At 41.7% G+C, this 24619-nt stretch overlaps 1 protein-coding gene across 2 annotated transcripts; it reads right to left on the minus strand.

Annotated features, from left to right (window-relative positions):
* Window positions 1-14574: 14574 nt before the first annotated feature.
* Window positions 14575-19859, minus strand: LOC124111736. 2 transcript variants are annotated; one of them, XM_046471526.2, is made up of 3 exons: window positions 19650-19859; window positions 17357-18588; window positions 14575-15593 (listed from the first exon to the last, which is right to left on the minus strand). In XM_046471526.2, exons 1-3 carry the CDS (start codon window positions 19669-19671, stop codon window positions 15219-15221), a joined length of 1629 nt encoding a protein of 542 aa, XP_046327482.2. In that variant the 5' UTR covers window positions 19672-19859; the 3' UTR covers window positions 14575-15218. The 2 variants fall into 2 exon arrangements, with proteins under 2 accessions (XP_046327482.2, XP_046327481.2); XM_046471525.2 differs by lacking the exon at window positions 19650-19859 and adding an exon at window positions 19203-19296.
* Between the last annotated feature and the right edge of the window lie 4760 nt (window positions 19860-24619).

Below are 24619 nucleotides of genomic sequence, written 5' to 3' on the forward strand. Positions count from 1 at the left end.
GATTGTTGTGACTGTCTCTCTGTGTGTGCTTATGCTGGTATGTGGGGCATGTCTGGATGGAACGTTGTCTCATCGTCTGGTCCCTACTCCCGGCTTGTGTAGTGTAGGTCGGTGTTTGGTAATACTGGACATTCCGTCAGTGATATATAGTGTAACTTCTGTTTAGAGCAAATATCTGCCATCGCTTTCTCTACCTACAGTAGATGCAACAGAGGATTGTTTGTTTTATACATTCCATAACAGCATAACTATTTGTATGTTTGTTAGCATTCTTCAAGTCACGAGGGGCGGTCAGGTAGCCTAGTGGTTAAAGCCTTCTCTCGTCACACCGAAGACCGGGTTCGATTCCCGAAATGTGTACAATGGTGTCCCCCGCCTGGAATAATACCAAAAGCGGCGTAAAACCACTCACTCCAGGGAAACTAGGTCTGTGGCTGGTACCCTAGGCGTGTCCATGTACCCAGTGGTTCATGCGCTCGCTTGTTACACGAAAGAATTCGTATTGGTGCCAAATGCGAATGCCTGACTTGATGTCCCTCGTTGTCATGGCGACTTGATGCAATCGCTAGCTCGGGTTTGCCAGCTGGAAATAATTAAAGCATTTTTCATTAGAAACCCTCACCAACACGAACACGGATGGTAGCATTCGAGTCTCAAATGTAATACAAAGTGCTAATTATCAAACCATGTATGAATAATCTCAATCTGATATGTATTTTGTCACAAATGTATATTTTGTACAATCATGCAATCCTAGAAAGGACATAGTCGCGTTGCGGCAAATGCGAAAAATAAGCCAACCGTTACTATTTTAAAGCGCGACATCGCCACAATTCGACAATGCTACATTTTGACCAATTGCCGCATTGTCGCCTTTAAAATACCCAGGTTTTTTTATTTTCACCAAAGGCCGACATTTCAATCTATAATGTGTAAAAAGGCATTAAAGTGTGCGACAAGGCGACACATTTTGACATATATTTCTCGCATTGTCACCCTTTAATAAAACAATAACAAAGAAATTATCCCATACGAGAAAATGCGTGTTCCCTTCTGATTAAGCGTATTTTAACACTTTTACCTTTTTTTTGTCAAGGCGACAACGCGACATTTGACCATTTGTCGCATCGGAATAATACTTTGTTTTTTTTATGTATCTACGGTTAACTTGTATCTACATCGCCCCAGTGGGTCTGAATGGAAGGGAGTCCACAGCTGTCACAGCCGGCGACATGTCTCGGGATGCAGCAGGTAGTACTAAGTAACTGTCATGCCAGTATAGGAACATCGGTATGACTAACTAACTGCTAACGTTACTATATGAACAACGGTATAACTAACTACCTGCTAACGTTACTATATGAACAACGGTATGACAAATTACTTGCTAACGTTACTTTATGAATATCCGTATAACTACCTGCTAATGTAACTATATGAACAACGGTATAACTAACTACCTGCTAACGTTACTATATGAACAACGGTATAACTAAGTACCTGCTAACGTTACTATATGAACAACGGTATGACTAATTACTTGCTAACGTTACTTTATGAATATCCGTATAACTACCTGCTAATGTAACTATATGAACAACGGTATAACTAACTACCTGCTAACGTTACTATATGAACAACGGTATAACTAACTACCTGCTAACGTTACTATATGAACAACGGTATAACTAACTACCTGCTAACGTTACTATATGAACAACGGTATAACTAACTACCTGCTAACGTTACTATATGAACATCGGTATAACTAACTACCTGCTAAAGTTACTATATAAACATCGGTGTAACTAATCACTTGCTAACGTAACTATATGAACAACGGTATGACTAATTACTTGCTAACGTTACTATATGAACAACGGTATAACTAACTACCTGCTAACGTTACTATATATAGGAACATCGGTATGACTAACTAACTGCTAACGTTACTATATGAACAACGGTATAACTAACTACCTGCTAACGTTACTATATGAACAACGGTATAACTAACTACCTGCTAACGTTACTATATGAACAACGGTATAACTAACTACCTGCTAACGTTACTATATGAACAACGGTATAACTAAGTACCTGCTAACGTTACTATATGAACAACGGTATGACTAATTACTTGCTAACGTTACTTTATGAATATCCGTATAACTACCTGCTAATGTAACTATATGAACAACGGTATAACTAACTACCTGCTAACGTTACTATATGAACATCGGTATAACTAACTACCTGCTAACGTTACTATATGAACAACGGTATAACTAACTACCTGCTAACGTTACTATATGAACAACGGTATAACTAACTACCTGCTAACGTTACTATATGAACATCGGTATAACTAACTACCTGCTAAAGTTACTATATAAACATCGGTGTAACTAATCACTTGCTAACGTAACTATATGAACAACGGTATGACTAATTACTTGCTAACGTTACTATATGAACAACGGTATAACTAACTACCTGCTAACGTTACTATATATAGGAACATCGGTATGACTAACTAACTGCTAACGTTACTATATGAACAACGGTATAACTAACTACCTGCTAACGTTACTATATGAACAACGGTATAACTAACTACCTGCTAACGTTACTATATGAACAACGGTATAACTAACTACCTGCTAACGTTACTATATGAACAACGGTATAACTAAGTACCTGCTAACGTTACTATATGAACATCGGTATGACTAATTACTTGCTAACGTTACTATATGAACAACGGTATAACTGTCTAACTGCCAACGTAACTATATGAACATCGGTATAACTAACTACTTGCTAACGTAACTATAGGAACATCGGTATAACTAACAGTCTGTTTGGAATGACTCGTCAAATCTAGCCACTTTTTCTCAGATAGTTAGGTCGAGGTTAGTATACTCCAAATATAGCCTTTGTAGTCATGAAAAAAGCAAATACACAGCAATGATGAGTTGCATAGCAACGAAAATCCAGGGGTATACAGTTTACAGTCAGCGCAAACATACAACTGACAGTAGACTCTGTATGGATGGAACTGAAATAGGGACTATCGGGTGTTCCCCATTGGTTTCAACACGCATGCGCACTTCGTCTTGTGGAGCTCGCTAGACGTCGGATTCCCCTGGCTAGGTGTATTAAGTCAAATTAAATATTATTTTCGTATACATGTCCCTTCTTATGATGGTTACTGTATGCATCTACAGTATACTACGTTTATAACGAACACGTTTATACCGAACCGGCGGATATAACGAACTGCTTTGGGGTCCCGTCCATTTATAGGGTGAATATATGCCCATAACGAACTACGGTTATATATTTTTTAACACCCGTAAATTATACCTACCATGGGGATTCCGGGTAAATATATAGGTCGCCGGCAATGTAAGAGGCTACTAAATCGATCGGGTGGTTGATGCATGTCATCGTGTTTTCCTTGATCGATGGTCATGATGTCAATCACTGGATCCTTTGGTCCAGACTCGATTATATACAGACCACCGTCCTATAGCTGAAATATTGCTGAGTGCGGCGTTAAACAACAAACGAGCATTACACGTATATTACACCAATATGTGCATGAGGGTGACATAAACCCAAGCTGTTGGTGGCTACATCAAGTGGATGCATATGATACAGCACCATTAACATCAGCTGGCAAATATGATAAGATCATGGCCAATATATATGGAAATTGGACTTTTCCATAATATTTGCAATAAACTTTATGTATGTTTTCTAGTATGTGTTCTCTGTTTCATGGACATATGATTGTGCTTTGAATAATAACGGCGGTAGCTGCCACGACTTTTTGAATACAGTGAGAATGTTCTACAGCTCCCGTCGCGATTTATAGGTCATTATCAGACCCACTCCAAAGGTCACTCCTCTGACATATATTTACGTCATACGGGGACTGGTTCTTGGTGTGGCAACTATTACTATCATATTTAAAAAATACAAGGTTTGGGAATACAAAGGAATGGTTTCCTCGAGGTACGACACAAAGAAGTCCGTTTCCTCTAAGGAATCTCAAATTCATAACAAATGTTCATGCTTTGACATAAAAACTCAAAGATAATTAAGGGCCATCCTCTTATTTCATATAACCACAGCATGATAGATTCACTATAGTAACTATAGAAAGAATCGGCGACCTGGTGGCATCACCTATTTGATAACGGTGTGGGTATCTACACCGAAACGTCACATTCATTGTAATAAAGAAGTTACTAAAAGCCTAGGCAAGTCTAGATCAAATTAAACCAAGTCTACTTTCCTAGATTCCACATGAAAACAGCAGAAGAGGAAAGGTTCTTTCGAAGAATTTTTTTTTATTATTTTAAAGAAATGTTTTCATTGGCTAAGTGTTAGTCTAATATCCATAGAACTATCTCCCTTGCTCATCAACAAACTTCTAAATGCCACTTAAAGAAGTTCTGAAATAATCGGTGGCCCTTACCTTCTTTTGAATAGTAAAACAGGAAAACCTGGATGACATCATCACAAACCTCGGAAAGAGTGAGTGAGTGAGTATTGTTTTACGCCGCTTTTTGCAATATTCCAGCAATATCACGGCGGGGGACACCAGAAATGGGCTTCACACATTGTACCCATGTCGGGAATCGAACCCGGGTCTTCGGCGTGACGAGCGATCGCTTTAACCACTAGGCTACCCGACCGCCCCACCTCGGAAAGAGATGGCGTATAGTTTCTATTTTGGTAAATGTATTTTCATTGCCCAAGTTCGTTTTTGTTTTGTTTTTTGTTTTTTGTTTTTTTGGTGGTTCTGCAGTGGACAAGCAAGTGGAGGTATGTTATGTGATACCGGAAAGATATTTCATTGAATTATTAAATTTCGATCGATTTGATTTTAAATATCTAATTTAATCTCAGGTTAATATTTAGAATTATACATGAACACATACCACGATTCCTCTATTCGTTTAGTACTTTTAGTGGCCTCCTTCACAAAAGAATCATCAACGCATCTCACATGACAAATATCTTTACCCTGTTAAAGAGAAATATCTTATCTGGGGTGGAGGGAAACGTTTCAATTTTGCTTGTATTCACGCATCTTCCCGAGGCACGTTAGTTAACTGACTATAAAAGTCCAGTTTCCACCCTTGCCGAACTAGGCTGGTATTATGGAGTTAGATTTTGGCTGGACTAACGAGCCTATGCATAGTCCAGTCAAAATCGCGCACCGAAATCGAAATCCGGTTCGTAAAGTGTCATGCAGATTTCGGTCGACTGCAGGATTTGCAAAACATGTGCACCGCTAACTCGTTGTCAACAGATATTTTCTATATCTTTTCATGTTTTTAATCAAGGTGCTCACGTGATTTGATGCATTTCGCGATGTAAGACTCGTTTGATCACAATATAGATCTTGATAATCGATCAGATCGTCTTGACTGGGCGCCACCGTTTTGTTTGAAGCAAATGCAAGTGATACGAGAGGTTGAATCTGATTGGTCAATAGGAGAGACATAGAAAGGACATTACTCGTAATAGCCGCTGGTGGCGCTACGATCGAGCCCAGGAATTCCAACCTAGTTCGGCAAGGGTGGAAACTGGACTTTTAAAGTCAGTTAACGTTCTTGCCACGGGAAGATGGTATTCACGGGAATCTGATGTTCTGATTCAAAAATCTATTTTTTTAATAATGAAATACCTTTATCTCTATCTAGAAACTACCCTCGTGGGGATTCGGGTATTTAGGCTCCCAGCAATCCATGCTTGTCACAAGATTTGTTTGGTTGTTTGTTTGTTTGTCGCACTCAGCAATATTCCAGCTATATGGCGGCGGCCTGTAAATAATCGAGTCTGGACCAGACAACCCAGTGATTCACATCATGAGCATCAATCCACGCGATTGGGATACAATGACATGCATTAACCAAGTCAGCGAGCTTGTTGTCATAAGAAGCGGTCAAACGGGTCGAGTGGTCAGGCTCGCTTACTAAATGGATTGCACGTCATCGTACCCTACGACGTGGATCGTTGCTCACAATATCGATCACTGGTCTGTGTAGTCCAGACTCGATTATTAACAGGTCGCCTTCGTATAGCTGAAATATTTCTGAATGCAGCGTCACCCAACCGACAATCAGACACTACGATTAATTTATTCAGCAACATAGGCCATGGGCGTTCAATTTGACCGTGTTTGAAATATAATATATTAAATCAGTATTTTCTCGTTTCTCATAGAAAAAACTTTAACTAAATATAGACCAGTAATATATACATAGAACGTCTATCAGCTCATGTCATAAGATGAATATTTTTTAAGTTGAAAGTCTGTGTGATGTAGATGCATATATTGTTCTTAACATGTTAAATGAGAGTAGTAATTAAAAAAGAACACGCAAATATAAACTATTTCGGAAACCTAGAAATGTGTCTTTTTTCACTGTTTTTAATAGTTAACACACAAAGTCCCTGTGCGGAGAGGATGGAAGCATAGGATTGGGTTTCGGGGCTTCTCTCGAAAAGCAGCAAGCTGGTGCCGTTACAACTCGCATCAACAAATTTCAAATTCATTATTCCCATGTTTTTCATCAAACGTGGAAGAAATTAACAGTGCGTGTTCCAGTCACGTATTAGTTCATTCCAATCAGTTGTTATCAGATATCATATTTTGAAACCAGACAAAAATTGATGTACCGCATGGACGGGGACAGCATCCCGTCAAACAATGGCGGCCAGCGACACACTGATGCCGAACTAGCCAGCCAGCCTGCCGGCTCAGCTTACAGTGTATGATATTCACATATGTTGCCATTTGTCGTTTAATTGATAATTTTAATCACGTTGCCATGATCGAGCAATAACTCAGCCGCATCTCTCCCTGAGATGCATTGCTAGATGTCACCTACACTGTTGGCACTGTTTCAACATACATGTACGTAGACTTGCACAAGTCTCTAAGGCAATAATTTAGTTTAAATCATAATTTCTAGAATATGTAAATAATAAGAACAAGTTGTTACTAGATGAGACTGGAGTCTTCACATATCTAAACTTGCCTATTAGAGGGATAGAATTACCACACATCCATGTACTTTTCTTTCAGTACAGCCTTTGAGCAAGGCTACAACATACGTACAGTATCACAATGGCGGACACCGGCTTCCACGAGTGAGATACCATGACCGCCGATATCCGGAGGCGTGTTTAGCTGTGTAGTACTTCAACACAACATGCGACCTTTCTTTTATTAAATCAAAATGAGCATACACATACAGTCTAAATCTATGGGTTTGAATCCGAGATTAACCCCTCCCTATTCTTGGTTTGTCAGCACCATATCCGTCTCGAGGCTTTCACGAAAGTGATAAGCGCATCGAGTCATACTGAAATACTGTTCAAAACTTAATGAATACCTACGTTGCATTGAAGGTATTGTGATAAACTTAATGAATACCTACGATGCATTGATGGTATTGTGATTAACTTAATGAATCCCTACGTTGCATTAAAGGTATTGTGATTAACTTAATGAATACCTATGTTGCATTGAAGGTATTGTGATTAACTTAATGAATACCTACGATGCATTGATGGTATTGTGATTAACTTAAGGAATACCTACGTTGCATTGACGGTATTGTGATTAACTTAAGGAATACCTACGTTGCATTGAAGGTATTGTGATAAACCTAATGAATACCTACGTTGCATTGACGGCATTATGACTAACTTACTGAATACCTTCGTTGCATTGACGGTATTATGACTAGTTTACTGAATACCTTCTTTGCATTGACGGTTTTATGACAAACTTACTGAATACCTTCGTTGCATTGACGGTATTATGACTAGTTTACTGAATACCTTCGTTGCACTGACGGTATTATGACAAACTTACTGAATACCTACGTTGCATTGACGGCATTATGACTAACTTACTGAATACCTTCGTTGCATTGACGGTTTTATGACTAGTTTACTGAATACCTTCGTTGCATTGACGGTTTTATGACAAACTTACTGAATACCTTCGTTGCATTGACGGTATTATGACTAGTTTACTGAATACCTTCGTTGCACTGACGGTATTATGACAAACTTACTGAATACCTACGTTGCATTGACGGCATTATGACTAACTTACTGAATACCTTCGTTGCATTGACGGTTTTATGACTAGTTTACTGAATACCTTCTTTGCATTGACGGTATTATGACAAACTTACTGAATACCTTCGTTGCATTGACGGTTTTATGACTAGTTTACTGAATACCTTCGTTGCATTGACGGTTTTATGACAAACTTACTGAATACCTACGTTGCATTGACGGTATTATGACAAACGTACTTAATAACTTCGTTGCATTGACGGTATTATGACTAACTTACTGAATACCTTCGTTGCACTGACGGTATTATGACAAACTTACTGAATACCTACGTTGCATTGACGGCATTATGACTAACTTACTGAATACCTTCGTTGCATTGACGGTTTTATGACTAGTTTACTGAATACCTTCTTTGCATTGACGGTATTATGACAAACTTACTGAATACCTTCGTTGCATTGACGGTTTTATGACTAGTTTACTGAATACCTTCGTTGCATTGACGGTTTTATGACAAACTTACTGAATACCTACGTTGCATTGACGGTATTATGACAAACGTACTTAATAACTTCGTTGCATTGACGGTATTATGACTAACTTACTGAATACCTTCGTTGCATTGACGGTATTATGACAAACTTACTGAAAACCTTCGTTGCATTGACGGTATTATGACAAACTTACTGAATACCTTCGTTGCATTGACGGTATTATGACTAACTTACTGAATACCTTCGTTGCATTGACGGTATTATGACAAACTTACTGAAAACCTTCGTTGCATTGACGGTATTATGACTAACTTACTGAATACCTTCGTTGCATTGACGGTATTATGACAAACTTACTGAATACCTACGTTGCATTGACGGCATTATGACTAACTTACTGAATACCTATGTTGGCTAGCCTCTGGCTAGCATACTGTACGGAAGCGAGTGTAATAATCGCTTAATAAAGTAGCTTTAGAAACCGGGCGTCTAGTTTTGCCTACAGGATCACAGAGACACGTGGGGAATGGGAGCCCTAAGCGTATTGGACGTTAGTCAATAGTTGACTGAAAGAAGGCATGGCATGATGTATGGAGCGTTGAAAGTAGTTCTGCAGGGCGATCTCATTTGCATAGTCATAGTCGATAACACTATCCAGTATATGGTAAAACGTTATACACCTCCCTTTCTGTATGTTAACACTACCCGAACGTCTGTGTATCTTGTAACTATCTATGTGAGTCAGATGTCATGTTCATAAATGTTGATGTTCCTAACAATGCCTGCTGAAAAGCTGGCATATAAGAACACTGTATGTTTCACCCGACCGTCGCTGTCTCTGCGTCATATAATATATATAATACACAGAAGCACGGACAGAAGCCGACGAATCACTAGAAGGGCTAGTATAATGTTTTCGAAAACTCTGAACGGAGAAACTGGGTATTCATGATGTTTATTTTACAGAATTTCTAATATAGAGAACTCACAGTTGTCCAATTCCCTGAAATCCGTAAAACATCTTGACGGAATGCGGATAAACATAGGCCTTTCTCACCGGAAAGCATGGTACTCGCTCCATACCCCAAGGGAGCTAAAAACAATACTCACCACTAATGAGAAGAAACAATAAAGCGCTATTAAAATATCTTATTACCATATCTGATTGACTACCGTTACAGGTGAGGTGAGGTGAAATTGGGTTTAACGTCGCGTCCAAGATTATTGCACTTATATAGCGACGTGCATGCACGTGTATGTGTGTGTGTGGCTGCTTGTACTAGTCCGGACTGATGCCGATTTATAGTGCTAGCACACTGAGATACCATGCCGCAGTTTAACATGAATACCCCACTCGGACACAGTATACTGACTCCGAGCCGACCAGTCCTTGTTTTAGCCCCTTAATGCCGAGCGCCAGACAGGGTAACAACAAGTACAATCTTTTAACGTCTTTTTGTATGACGCGGCCCGGGATCGAACCCTGGACCTTCCGCTCTCCGGGCGGACGCTCTACCACAAGACCACGGACTACCGTTACAGCTAGACTGGAGACCATACATCGGTATGTGGTCTGTGGCTAGACAAAAAACAAATACATGGTTGGTTGGTTGGTTTGTGGATTAACGCCGCACTCAGCGCAATATTCCAGTTATATGAATATAACGGCGGTCTGTATTAATAATCGAATCTGGACCAGACAATCCAGTGATTAATATCATGAGCATCGATCCACGCAATCGGGATCGATCACATGCATCGACCAAGTCAGCGAGCCTGACCACCAGATCCCGTTAGTCGCCTCTTACGACAACAAATACATGGAACAATTGCAAAACATGCCTCTACAATACCGCGGCCAATCTCTGTATATCGATAGGAGTATATCACTTTATTAACACTGTTTGGACAAAAATGTAAAACTTTTTTCTTTTTTTCTTTTTTTTTGTTCTTTTTTTTGACATTTTTTATTGTAAAACTTGATCCGATTTCAAAGACTAGCTATATTACATGGAAATACATAGTATATAGTAAGCAGTGCTTAGATATGTACTGTTGGCCCTTTCGATCTTTATTAGTTCGTTTCCAAAACGTTTGACGTAAACTACAATGAAGGTGATCGAAAAAATCAAATAAATTCAGCTTCCAGATTAGTATTGCTACAAATGAGTGAAAAACAAACAAGTTTTAACATGGCAAGATACCGAAAGATAATTGATTTGGCTTTTGGGGCTGTTTTTGTTTGGTTGTTGTTGTAAGAATAAACATTTGTGTACGTATTATTCACTATTTATTTATTTATTTCGGTTATAAAATCTCCAAAATCTGACAAAATATTTTTCTCAATATTCATTTTATTTTTCTGGTTACAGTTTTGTCTTGGTCCCATAACCACACAAAAAATAATAAATACTGTGCATATATTATAGATATAGTCTGTATGTCGTTTATGATAATGCCAGCATATTAATAGCTGCATCATATGAAGACAATAATAATGAAGACACATTGCTATGGAAACTCGTTATTTCTCAACAGTCGTCAGTTCACATGCAGGTGAGAAGAATAACAATAAAACCTACACTCTTTATTCGGGGTCGACGACCTGGCAAATGTCTTTGTCCGTCGCACCACGTGTGCGGGGATCGAGAAACGGGATGGCTCCGTGTTCCAATGACTCAGTGAAGACCAGCTCCCACCTATTGATGGGCTCTGTCGATCTCACCACCAGCTGCAGCAGCCAAACAGGTACATCATCCCCACTCAATCGATGCCCGCTTCCGGATCGATGCGGTACAAGTCAGTGATGTTACTGGGTAAACATTCTGCACAATTTCAGCTTTCACTAAAGAAGTATGTGTCAGACTGTCTTTATAAACAATAACAAATATATAAAATATTCATGTTTTAAAATGTTTAACATATCGGACAGGTCAGTATAGTTTTTAAAAAAAATGTTGAAAAAGGAACCTGCAATTCACGATGGGTTACATAAATATACAACTGTGTAGTGGACGCTTCATTGAAATAAATCACGGGACTTAATTGGCATCATGCATATATATAAGTTTATTAAAATTTTCAGCGTCGGGAAGAATTTATGGTTTGACGCTGATGCGAAACAACATGCATTTATGTTGCCTAATCCAAGTAATTGTTAAGTGCTTCTCATGAGGTGTCCCTACCCTCGGAAGTCTCTTGTGAATACCTATATACCTGTCTGTCTTGAAGGCACACATGGGTATGTGACTTTGCTAAAAATCATTCTGAGTTGGTACAACGTGTTCAACGCTTCAAACAAGCCCATTCTGTGAAATACGGACAATGAAATCGTGGCCCCAATCCAACCCAGGCGAGCATGGTGTGTGTCTGTGAAGATTTTAAGACGCTTCTCACAGTATGTGACGTAGACATTGCCTGTGGATCGTCCACTCGATTTTCGGGATGGGGGAGGTACTCGGTTGCTCTGTAAACGGCACACTACCAATATACATAATAGGGAAACTGACACCACCCCGAACCTCACCCCTCAGGCTTAGTCCGCGCATTACCGTCAAGAATAAGAAAGTGAATGTTGTACAACGCCGCCCTCAACTCGATTCCGAAAATAGCACGGCGGTCTGTAAATAAGAAGCGGGTATGGGCCAGACAATCCAATGACTATTCCAACCATACATACGTTGGCGATAGCATGAATAACACTGTCATACACCGTGACCCTCCGATCGTCACATTAGACAACAATTAGGTCAGGTGTGGTGAATTGAAATGAGGTTTGACGTTGCCTTCAGGCATGCACGTGTGTGCGTGTGCGTTTGCGTGTGCGTGTGTATATGTGTAGGCCACTGAGATACCATGCCGAAGTTTAACACGGATACCCCACTCAGACACACAATCCAGTCTATTAACGTGTTTTGGTATGAGGGGCGGTCGGGTAGCCTAGTGGTTAAAGCATTCGCTTGTCACCGAAGACCCTGGTTCGATTCCCAACATGGAAACAATGTGTGAAGCCCATTTCTGGTTTACCGCCGTGATATTGCTGGAATATCGCTAATAGCGGCGTAAAACCATACTCACTTACTCTTTTGGTTTGACGAGGTCGGGGATCGAAACACCGACATTCCGCTCTATCCACTAGGCCACGGAGGCGGTCGACAATCATTGGGATAGGATTACTTCCCCTGACCGTGAATCACCAGTCTCCTAAACCCTTATCTGTTACTCTTCAGGTCTATGACAGAGCAAAATAAGTTTACGGAAAGCATTACTAGGTGGCTTCAGTTGTAACGGGAGTATGGGTACGATGTGTGAAGCCCATTTCTGGTGTTCCCCGCCGTGATATTGCTGGAATATTGCTAAAAGCGGCGTAAAACCATACTCACTCACTCACTGTAACGGGAGTACAAAAAAACACTGTCAAAACAGTAGCATTTATTTCGGTCATATTTCAACATAACTATTGTTTTCCGTGTAACATCACCTTTAGTGAGTCATGTAACACAGAGCCTTCTTCCTCGCCATTAAACAGGGCTCCAGACCTAAAGAACGTCACCAACGCCTCGAAAGCATTACACTGTATACAGTGCCATAGTGTCTGATAGTATCCACACAACATTCACCCTCGTCAGGAGATTTGGCAGCAGCATAGAACAAGCCCGGTGATTACGAAAACACAAGACAAAAATACGGTTTTGGTTTGTTTGTTGTTTAACGGTTGTTGTTTGTTTGTTTGTTTTTAACGCCACATTTAGCAATATTCCAGCTATATGACGGCGTTTGTAAATAATCGAGTCTGGGCCAGACAATCCAATGATTGGCACCATGAGCATCGATCCACGCAATTGGGATACGATGACGTGCATCAACCCAAGTCAGCAAGTCTGACCATCCAATCCCTTTTGTCGCCTCTAAAGACAAGCATAGTCTGTACTATATATACACTGCCAGTCTCTAATGACTACTTGTATGTCTTAGAACTGACAGAGTGAGCTAGCTTTAACGCAGCTTTCAACAGTACTAACGTTATGTTACGGGGTGACACCTAATATGATAGGCAGGTCCTAGACGTTCCTTAAATAGTGAACCAATAAAGGGAAGCAACTCTTCACAGTGAATTGCAATGCCTAAGATCACTGACGTGATTGGTTTTCCTCTTTATTTCACGAGGCACACGGCAATATTCCAGCTGCTTCAGGAGACGTGGGGCCAAGGGCGTGGAGACATCCCGCAGGTGACATCCTTACCTTGTCAGCTTGCTGACGGTGTTAACCTCTTTAGTCATGTGGCCAAGACGTCCAGCCCCAGATCAGAAGGTCCGTGGTTCGAATCCCATCACGGTACTTGGACATTTTATGAAATTACATGACCCATAATAGAAGACCCTGCAGTAAACAACAGTGACATCGTAGAACCACTTGAAACTTCTACATAAGCCATACTGCGTAAAACAAGTATGGGAACACACACTATTTAGTATATATTTCAGTAAAAGTAAAGCTGAGTGAATGCAGTGGTATTGTGTCTTATACATTTGGAACACTGCAGAGGTAATGTAAGCAGACATGCAGTTGGAACCCTGTAGGAACCCATATTGGTGGCGTTTTGGTGACAGTCAAAATGACAGAAAACATGTGGAAATGTTCCCGAATCCCGAACATGTCCATTGTCACACGATGGTGGCTGCAACCCCAAAATAAACATCCACGTGCGCTACACATCTTCCCGAGACAAGGGAGTTAACTGACTGTAAAAGTCCAGTTTCCACCCTTGCCGAACTAGGCGTATACTATGGAGTTACATTTTGGCTGGACTAACGAGTCTATGCATAGTCCAATCAAAACCGCGCAACGAAATCGAAATCCGGTTCGTAAACTGTCGTGCAGATTTTGGTCGATTGCAGGATTTGCAAAGCATTTGCACCACTCACTCGTTGTCAACAGATCTTTTCAAAATCTATTCATGTTATTAATCAAGTTGCTCGCGTGATTTGATGCACTTCGCGATGTAAAGACATGTTTTATCACAATATAGATCTGGATTTTCGATCAGATTGTCTTGCCTGGGCGCCGCCATTTTGTTTGAAACAGATGCAAGTGAAACGAAAGATGCAATCTGATTGGTCAATAGGAGAGGCATAGAAGGGACATAACTCGTAATAACCACTGGTGGCGCTACGACCGAGCCTAGGAATTCCAGCCTAGTTCGGCAAGGGTGGAAACTGGATTATTACAGACAGTTAACTCCCTTGCCTCGGGAAGATGATTCTTTCCGTTCAACATACGGCTATTATTTAATTTGTTTACTGGTGTCTGGTCCATTAAATACCACAATATCTGAAATTACCCAATGTGTTCTTGTTATCATTGTAGTCACTGAGATATGATGGAAATAGTGGGTGTTCCCATACTTGTTTGACGTGGTATGGATCTATATCGCAGATCTTGCTGTCGCCTGTACGTGTTACACGAGGCAGGACAGGAGCCCAGTATATGGTGTTGAGTCTCCTGTGATATCCTGAAGTAGGTACACCACACGCATGTCTGCTCTTCGTCATCAGACGTCCCTTGTGCACGAAGTCATTATTTAAAACACTGCAAAAAAGCATCAAACGAAAGTATCGCCATCTTTTGTGTACGTTTTGCCGTAGAGGAGGGAACTAAGATAGTCGACCAAACCACTCAACTGGTAGTACTCCGCTTCTGTAAGAAGCTCCCGCCACAGGTTTTCGTTCTGCGGAAGGATACCTTCCTTGATACAACCGTCTCTAAGGTAATTCAGGATATACCGGAAGTGGGTACCGTCTCGGTCTATGAAGAAACTCCCGTCCAACTCTCGCTTCAGCTCGTGTCTCCCACTAAACATGGCCGCCAACATGGAGTCGGGGTCCTTCGTGAGCGTCAACAACGACGTCGTGAACAGATGGCCGCCGATGTCCAGCTTGATTCGACTGTCCTGGATCTTGTACATCTCTGACATCCTCTGAAAGAACATTGACTGACCGATAACTAAACGCCATATCGTTACATGTAATCCTAAGTGATTACAGATTTCCAACGCGAGTCAGCTATGGTAGAGATAATTACAGACTGAGCCCTGTGGCCAGAGACCAGGCCAGAACACCGAGGGAGGTCGTATAGAGTGAGGGAATGAGGGAGTGTGGGAGTTGGGTTTAACGCCGTTTTGAACAGTATTCCACTTATATCAAGGCGTGTCAGCTGAATGTGCAGGAAAGCCCGAAGTGATGCAGGTCTCAGATGTTTACAACTTTAGTGTAACCCACGAGCCACATGTTTTCTGACAAACATGAAACATAATCGGGGGAAACAGGGATTCGAGAGAGTGAGTTTGGTTTAACGCCGCTTTTAACAGTATTCCAGTTGTATCACGGCTGTCAGCTTAATGTGGGAGGAAAGCCCGAAGTGATGCAGGTCTCAGACGTTTACCACTTCGGTGAAACCCACGAGCACGGGTATGGTGCTGACAAACCTAGAAACATGATTGGGGCGAACCGGGATTCGAACCCACAATCATAGGTCTCTGGCGTGCCATAGGGACGCAACACTGCACAGCGAATTCCAGCAGTGGCAGAGATATTTGAGCGGCGTTTGGGGTACAAGGCCAGGCCTTGGGGGAGGTCGAATAGAGAATACACTATCGGGGTGTCGTAAATATATATATACGACATTCACGTCTTTTCATGATGATATTGACAAAATGGAAATGAATGCCCAAAAGAAGTGACAATTTTGATGGAAAAAAACTCAATTAGTATTCTACCATTGCTTGTTCCAGGACAATCTTATTCTGACATCTCGCCACAGCCGGTGAATATGCTCATTGGAATATTACTGTACTAATAGAGTACATGAAATACTAGCCTATCGGTTTCCTAATCTGCATATAAATAACATCTATATGAGATTAATGCACATATTACGTACATAAAATCTGTTTTTATAGGGCTTTTCTCGGATGTGAATGTCACGTTCGCGAGTACAGCTGTCCGGTAATGGTAGAGATAGGGGTGGGGTGGGGGGTGGGGTGGGGTAGGTTAATCCAGTAAGGATGAGGATGCTACATCTACACACATGTACATGTTGTGTTCTACAGGGACACGCTGTGGTCAGGGTGCGGTGGCCTTTGGGTCACGGTGTTCGCTCGTCTCCAGGGTTCGATTCCCAGCCCATTCTGCCCCCCCCCCCCCCCCCCCCGCGATTTAGCTGTAACGGGAGTCAGGTAATTCATACCTGGATAAATTTCCAACTATCCCCCTTGCTACCCTATATCAATTATCATAGCGATACGTCAATTTGGATCATATGCATCATCGATTATTCAGTGTATAATATCTCTATGCGTTATAGAATTGGGATATTATGCACTGTTTAATCGAGAATGACTTATGCCTTGTTTGTTTGTTGTATAACGCAGCACTCAGCAATGTTCCAGCTATATGACGGCGGTCTGTTAATACTGGAGTCTTAATCCAGTGATTGGCATCATGAGCATCGATCCACGCAATTGGGATACGATGACATGCATCAACAAGTCAGCAAGCCTGACCACCCAATCCCGTTAGTCGCCTCTGAAAACAAGCATGGTAGCCGCTTACGGCAAGCATGGGTTGCTGAAGATCTATTCTCTTCGCGGATCTTAAAGAGCCTAATGATGTATGCAGTCGGAAAGAGTAATGAGAAACGACTTTATACAAGTGTTTTCATTAAATAAAAAATAACACAAACCTTGATTTCTGATTCGAACCTGGTTCTGTCAGCTGCCATCTGTTCTCTCTCTCGGTCCATTTCATCTTGTTTCTTCCTAACACCCACTTCCGCTTCTTCCATTCTGTCCCGGAAGTCCCGTTCAAGGTCAAGCCTGCGCCGTTCGTACTCTCTAATCTTCTCTTCACACGTGACGAGCTCGGCATGGAGACGCCTCTCACGGTCCTCTAGACGGATAGACATCATGTCAGTGTTCCTCTCGCGCGTACTCATGTCACGTTCACGATGTCGCAGTCGACTCTCACGTTCATCCACGTAGTCCTTGGCGCGCTGGACGAAAACGTTGTAGCTTGAGTGTAACTTCTCCAGAAAGGACTTCCCAATGTGGTCGATCTGGTCGTGGATGTCGATCTCCCACGTGCTCGTCACGTCTTCGAAGATGTCGTGATCGACGAGGGGGCCGATGGGACTGTCCTGGCAGGACTCCGTGTTCTCGGGGTTTGTTTTCCATATCCCGTCTGGGTCCGACACCTCCAGAGCTACAATCGGTCGAGTGAAATCTGAGTCAATGTCAAGACTTCGACCTATTGTCTTGTCTCTGTAGAAGACTGTCCGCCAGTCACTGTCTACATCCGCCTTAGCCCACATTCGGGTCGTCTTCTCCTGGGGGATGTGATATAACTCCCGTATCTTCCACTCCACGTGACCGACCTTCTCCATCTTGCTGAACCTCACGTTATGGAAATCTTCAGGAGGAGAATTCGACAGCATCACTTTGAAGGAATTCTGATTGTGTTCTATTTCAGCTGCCCTTGAGTAGTGATACACGACTAACTTCATCGGCTTGTGGCCCTCCGATAGCCCGTACCACTGAATCAGCATCCTCCACACGTCTTCGTGTACTACGTCGGCAGTATGTGCGTAGTCCCGTCGCGTGACGATCGGCCCGGGGGGTGAGGTAACGCGCTTGGGGTAGTATTTCCTCGTGCTGGAGAGCCCCACGTATCGTTTGAGATGCTCCAGCCACTCCGCTACCACCACATACCAGAAATCCCCCTCCACAAGTTTCCGTTCAAACATTTGTTCTAACACCGACTTCTGCGCCGCCGGCTCGGGGGGAGAGGGTCCTGGCGCGGGGGTGGGAGGAGATGGTGGGGACGCTGCTGCCATGCCACTCGACCGTCGTTCGACGAGCACCTGACGGTGGTGGAATGATGACGTCACGACAGTGCCGCTTGCAGGCATTGCCTGCGCTGAAACAGACAGAATCACGTGAGATGTACATCTTCTCCCCGCCCTCCAACAATCTACTGCGTTCTTGCATTCCGTACCTATGACGCTGTTGCCAGAGGTGCCAGACACGTTGCTAGGCAAGTGTTGCTAGGCACGGTTCCTTTTCAGAGCCTAAAATAAACTTTGGATCCGAGCCACGTGCATTTGTTTACAAACGTTCTTGAACGAAACTCCGCACTTAGATTAGACTATTTTAAACCGTCAAATATCAGGTTCTAAATATGTCCCTTCAACTACTAAAAGACTGGCAATCTGGCTGCCGCGTTAACAACACAAAACAGTAACAAGCTATGGCTGCAAATAGCATCTGTAGTTTGAGAATAAGAAGAGTTGTTATGAAATAGATATATGTTGAAATGTAACAGTTTGTGAAGCTCTAAACTTCAGGGGCAACTACGCGATAACGTGAACGTAGCTAAAGAGGACACGTTGCTTCTGGTTGTGACACAGTGTCACTTTGGATTGTGTCACGATGATGATTGTCACGGAGTTTAACATAGGTAAATTGGTAATACATATTCAAGATAATCATCCCCAACAATCTGAATCAATTAACGGTTAACTCCACATGTACCGTTTACAGGTGCGGCGAAACCTTCCGACAGCGCGCGTGCGAAATGTACCCGGTCACGTGACAATGTGACTGTCGTCATCGCCTGTGATGTCATGCCTATGTCTCCCACAGTGGCGGTTGTGTCTATATCTACCATGTAGATCAGTTCAGAGTTCAGAGTTGAAAAGTCATTTGACGGCGTCTACGTGCATTATCACAAGAATCGTCAAAGAGCATAAAACTGTGACATTCTAAATATCATTAGTTAAAGCTGTAGTTAGTTGAAGTTAAATCTGAGTGCAAAAAGTTACCAGTAAGAAACAATATTTAGTTAAAGCTGGTTTGTAAACATAAACTGTCCTCTCACCTTCTGTTTACAAACACTGACAGATGACAGTGGCCATTATGAGTTCTCGAGAAGACAATGGCGACCAGCTGTCCGACACAACTGTGTGAACGAGTGCTTACCTGGTGGGATGACGATTGGCATTCACCTGTAGACTGTTTGAGATTTTCTTTAAGACATCGCGTTAAGATTTGTTTTATACAGGAAAAAATCCACGTGATTCAGGTGAAAGTGAGGCTTCCTTTTTGTTTGGCAACAACCTGCTCGTGACGTCACTGCCTGAAAATAACGGCTCCAATGTGAATATGCAAGCGTTTCGAAAGGTTCCGTGTCCAAACGCCGAGTGAGGTTAAGCAAGTTCGGCGACCAGAAATACATACCTGTGCTGTACTGCCAGTGATTGGCCCTGTGAAATAGGCCAGGTGCGGCTGTGAGTGGGGGGTGGGGGTGGGGGGTGGGGGATGGGTGATTAGGGGGTGATGAGGGGAGGGAAATTAGACTAGAGTCAAGGTTGTTACGGTAAAGTCGATTTTGAAACCAGACCCAGTGCGGACCAAGACGTACATAGCGCAACCTGCAGCTCTCGCGGCGGGACTAAACTTATCTTTGAGATTGGCAATAGCTGGGTGTTTGAAATCCATCACATCTCGTTTGTAACAAACGGAACAACGCTTGAAGTGTTCTGGGTTTGTTACAGTTGCCACAACCCGGCCAACATTTTTCTATCACACTCCATGGGCATACACCTGAAGAGAGTTGGGTAGCTAAAATGTTTCACCTGGCGTCGTGGAATGTTCAGTCACTGGTTTGTCTGGCCACGATAACCAAATACATGCCGCGGCGCTAGACGACATATTGAATATTCACTGGCGGGAACCACATTCCCCCATTTTATTCTTCTATAGCGCTCTCATTTCATTGTTCGAACTTTCTTTAAAATAAAATAGTAAGCACTTCCAGTGATGTTTGGTAACTGTGAACTCTTAGAATATCTAATTATTGGAGATAGAGGATATCAAAGTTTCAACTCGATCCACCACTTTACTATTGTCTTTAATTTCAAACTTCACAAATTCCATACAACATATTTCCATAAATTCAGTGAATATCCACACAATGATTGAATAGTATATGACACACTCCAAGAATAAATTGCTGCACAGTTGTAGGACCCGTGAAGATCCGGGGTTGAACAGGTCTTCAGCAACCCATTCTTGCCATAAGAGGCGACTGTGCGTGTCATAAGAGGCGGCTAACGAGATCGGGTGGTCAGGCACGCGACGTGGTTGATGCATGTCATCGTATCCCAATGCGTGGATCGATGCTCATGATGTCAATCACTGGATTGTCTGGTCCAGATTCGATTACTAGTATTTACAGATCGCCGTCATACAGCTGGAATATTGCTGAGTGCGGCGTTAAACAACAAACAAACAAACAAAACAGTTGTAAGATAAGTGCAGGATAGATGTAGGCCAGTAACTAAGTAACTTGGACAGCTGCTCGGACAGGTTGAAAAAACGTATGTCCTCTATTCCTTTAACACAATCTTTTTACACTCTCTTAGAAACATGTCTTACTTCTTTCAACTCTCTGCTGTCTTTCTCACACTCATTCGTCTAACTCTATATATTAAATTCTTGGGGGATGCTTATCGCGGTTGATCAGGATCCCACAAAGCGATCGTAGCCCTACGACTATCGTAAGTCTATGTTAAAGTATGGGAGATACGATCGTCTTAACGCTACGATCGCTTTGTGGAACCGGGCCCAGGTCACGACCTCTAAGACTCCACACAAGACAATTAACTTTTAAGTCATAGCTGCAACATTATATTATTGCTGTCACCAACCCCTGGGAAAATAGCCTGAGACGTCCACTGGCAGCAAGGGCTGGCTGATTCTTATGTTTTATCTTATAGTGAGTGAGTATGGTTTTACGCCGCTTTTAGCAATATTCCAGCAATATCACGGCGGGGGACACCAGAAATGGGCTTCACACACTGTACCCATGTCGGGAATCGAACCCGGGTCTTCGGCGTGAGGAGCGAACGCTTTAACCACGAGGCTACCCGACCGCCCCGTTTTATCTTATAACTTTACTAAACACATGCAAACACGTTCAAAGACAAACCCTAACAAAATTACAATAAAAATGTTTTTCCACATACAACAAATACATAAAATTCGGCTCTAACAGTTACAAAAATAACTGCGTTTTCTTGGCGTTTGTCAGAAACTGGTGCAGAAAGCTTTATGTTGTTTGTTGTTTAACGCAGCCATTGATCACTATTTGGACCAGATAGACTTGCACATATCTGTAAGGCAATAATTATTAGATTTCTAGATTATGTAAATAATAAGAACAAGTTGTCCCCATAAGAGAGTACTGTCCACATATCTAGACTTGCCTATTAGGAGTATAAAATTACTACACATCCATGGACTTATCGTTCAGTACAGCCTTGGAGCAAGGCTATCTCACGCCCTACACACATACGTCGCTTATATGTGCAATAAATATACTTTTAATACGGGCTATGTCAATGACTTTGTTTGTTTGCTTTCTTGTATTCTGGTGGCTATGGAGCATGAAGTCTGTCCATTATTATTGTCAACCTTTTTGTGCCATAATCTTGAACGCGACGTCAAACTCCGTTTCACCTCAACTCATCTTTTCCATTAAAAGCGGCGTTAAACCCAACTCACTCATCTTTTCCAACTAATAACCCAAAGCAGGTTACGATAGCTCCCTCTCAATGCGTCACAGCCCAGGTAGCTATATACCGGGTTAGTATTGCATCAAACCTTTTGAAGATTAATGTCGACGCTGGAAGTGGAATATAATGACATCGCGAAAATGTCAAAGAATTGAACCGAGATGAGCGTCTCACAATCGTATCGCTTCACTGGTTGAAACGCGTCATCATTCGAATTCGCTTTGGTCTTCTATTTCAAAGCAATTTTTAAATTACAATATGAAAATGAATTTTGCGATTTCATGAAGGTGTCATCTTACCGAGGCAAGGGAGTTAATTGACTATAAAAGTTCAGTTTCCACCCTTGCCGAAATAGGCAGGAATTTCGGAGTTATATTTTGGCTGGATTAACGTGTCAATGCATTGTCCAATCAAAATCCCGTAACGAAATTGTCATCCGGTTTGTAAACTGCTGTGCAACTCGGCGTTGACAGATATTTTCCGAATCGTTTCATGTTTTTAATCAAGGTGCTCAAGTAATTTGATGCACTTCGCGAGGTAAGACCCGTTTTATTACACCATAGATCTTGATTATCGATCAGATCGTCTTGATTGGGCACCGCCATTTTGTTTGAATCAAATGCAGGTAATATGGAATCTGATTAGTCAAGATGAGAAGTCGATGATCAGCCTTTATCGCGAGATAATCACGGGATTGTCTGGTCTAGATTATTTACAGACGACCGTCTGCTGAAATATTGCTGATTGCGGCGCTAAACAAAAAACAAACAAACAAAACTTTATCTCATGAATGTCATTTATATTATATAGACTGGTATAGATTGACATTTAGTCCCAGAAATAAACTTATTTACAAAATAGAAATAATAAAATCCAAATGTAGCCTTAATTTCACTGACTAACCATATCTGCAAAGCTTTAATTTGTTGGAATTTCCGTAATCTTGTCAATGTCAACCTTCATTCCTGTTTTCATGCCACTGCTACTCAGACGGCATATTTCTGACCGCTCCCTGCCACCCCCTCCTCCCTTGGTGTCCCTCCTCTCCCCAGTGTGGCAACAGCACTGTTGCTTTCCTTGTGTTTTCCAGCTCTGTGTTTAACGATTGTCTCATTTCAAATGTTAGTCACTTTCCACTTCCAGTTTGTGAACAAAATAACACATCTTTCCCTTTCAAGTACATAGAGGTTATCACGCGAGTGTGTTTGGGGATGGTAAATATCCTGCATTAGGAATAAACATTGTATTTAGCGAGCCTTGGCGAGCTAAATACATAGTGTTTATTCCTAATACAGGATATATACCATCCCAAAACACACAAGCGTGATAACCTCTTTATCATATAATGTCATTCTTTAATTCTGTGCTTCAAAATCGCTTTCCCTCTCTCACAAACATTACCGAAACATTGCGAGTTTTCCTGGAATGCGCGCATTAATATTTATTACGTCACAGGGTAAGTGGTGTGTCAGTCGGACAGTGACAGTAGCCAATATAGTTCCAACTGAAATCTGTTTCTTATACAGCGGCGAAGCAACATATACGCAAAACAACAATTGTTTTTAATTGCCTTTTGCGGCAATCCATCGGTCTGTCCGCTAGAGTAACTGCCCTTTGTCAAAGGGAAGCTACTCTAATCCTAGTCTATGAGACGTCACGGCCACGGTCAGACGTTGTTGACAGTCGGTCTGTCCTGTCATAACGATAAGAAATGTACTCAGATGTACACACAGCGACAAAACGAAACAAGGTAACAATTCAAACATATTTCCGTCAAATCCAACTATTTTAATTTGTGGAGAAGGTTTCAAGCCGCAGAGGTCTACAAGCACAGATATGGCTACTGATCCCGCTTCTCCAAAGTTGCCAAAACTTATAAAATGCCTTAGCTGCGTCACAGTTAGACACAGATTTTCAGTATATTAGACTGTTCTTTTGATAATGATAGCAATTATCCCTGTAGTTTATCCAGATTCCCGATGGTTAATTCTGACTCGATCGCCGAATGACGAGTGCGACGCCATGTTTGTTTATAAACAGTGAAAGTAGTCCCTACTTGACCTTTGATATTTGCATCTCTATCCGCATATGACCCCAACGGATATCGTTTTTATCCGTTGGCTTTATCCTGCCGAGAAACCTACCCATTATATGATAAAACACAATATTTCTTTTCTGATTCGGACAGATCTGCTGAATATTAAACTTAAAAAGTGCAGTCAGAATTCCCTTTTATGCCTCATTGGATTCCATTGCAAATATATTTGTGAATTATGTTTAGAACAGGGACGCATTCTCTTTATAAAGCTTAAACCTAGACTTGCACAAGTCTTTGGGGCAATAATTATTAGTTTAAATCATAAGTTCTAGATT

This window comes from Haliotis rufescens, unplaced genomic scaffold (assembly GCF_023055435.1).
Source record: "Haliotis rufescens isolate VD_foot unplaced genomic scaffold, xgHalRufe1.0.p SCAF_12, whole genome shotgun sequence".
Classification (NCBI taxonomy): Eukaryota; Metazoa; Mollusca; class Gastropoda; order Lepetellida; family Haliotidae; genus Haliotis; species Haliotis rufescens.

What these genes read in the sequence shown, in the direction of transcription:
- LOC124111736 (XM_046471525.2), bottom strand. Translation starts at nt 19,296, where the DNA reads ATGACATCACAGGCGATGACGACAGTCACATTGTCACGTGACCGGGTA. An exon ending in TTTCGCCGCACCTGTAAACG is followed by an intron (nt 18,589 to 19,202) that starts GTACATGTGGAG and finishes TGTCTGTTTCAG; the next exon opens with CGCAGGCAATGCCTGCAAGC. An exon ending in GGTTCGAATCAGAAATCAAG is followed by an intron (nt 15,594 to 17,356) that starts GTTTGTGTTATT and finishes ATGTTCTTTCAG; the next exon opens with AGGATGTCAGAGATGTACAA.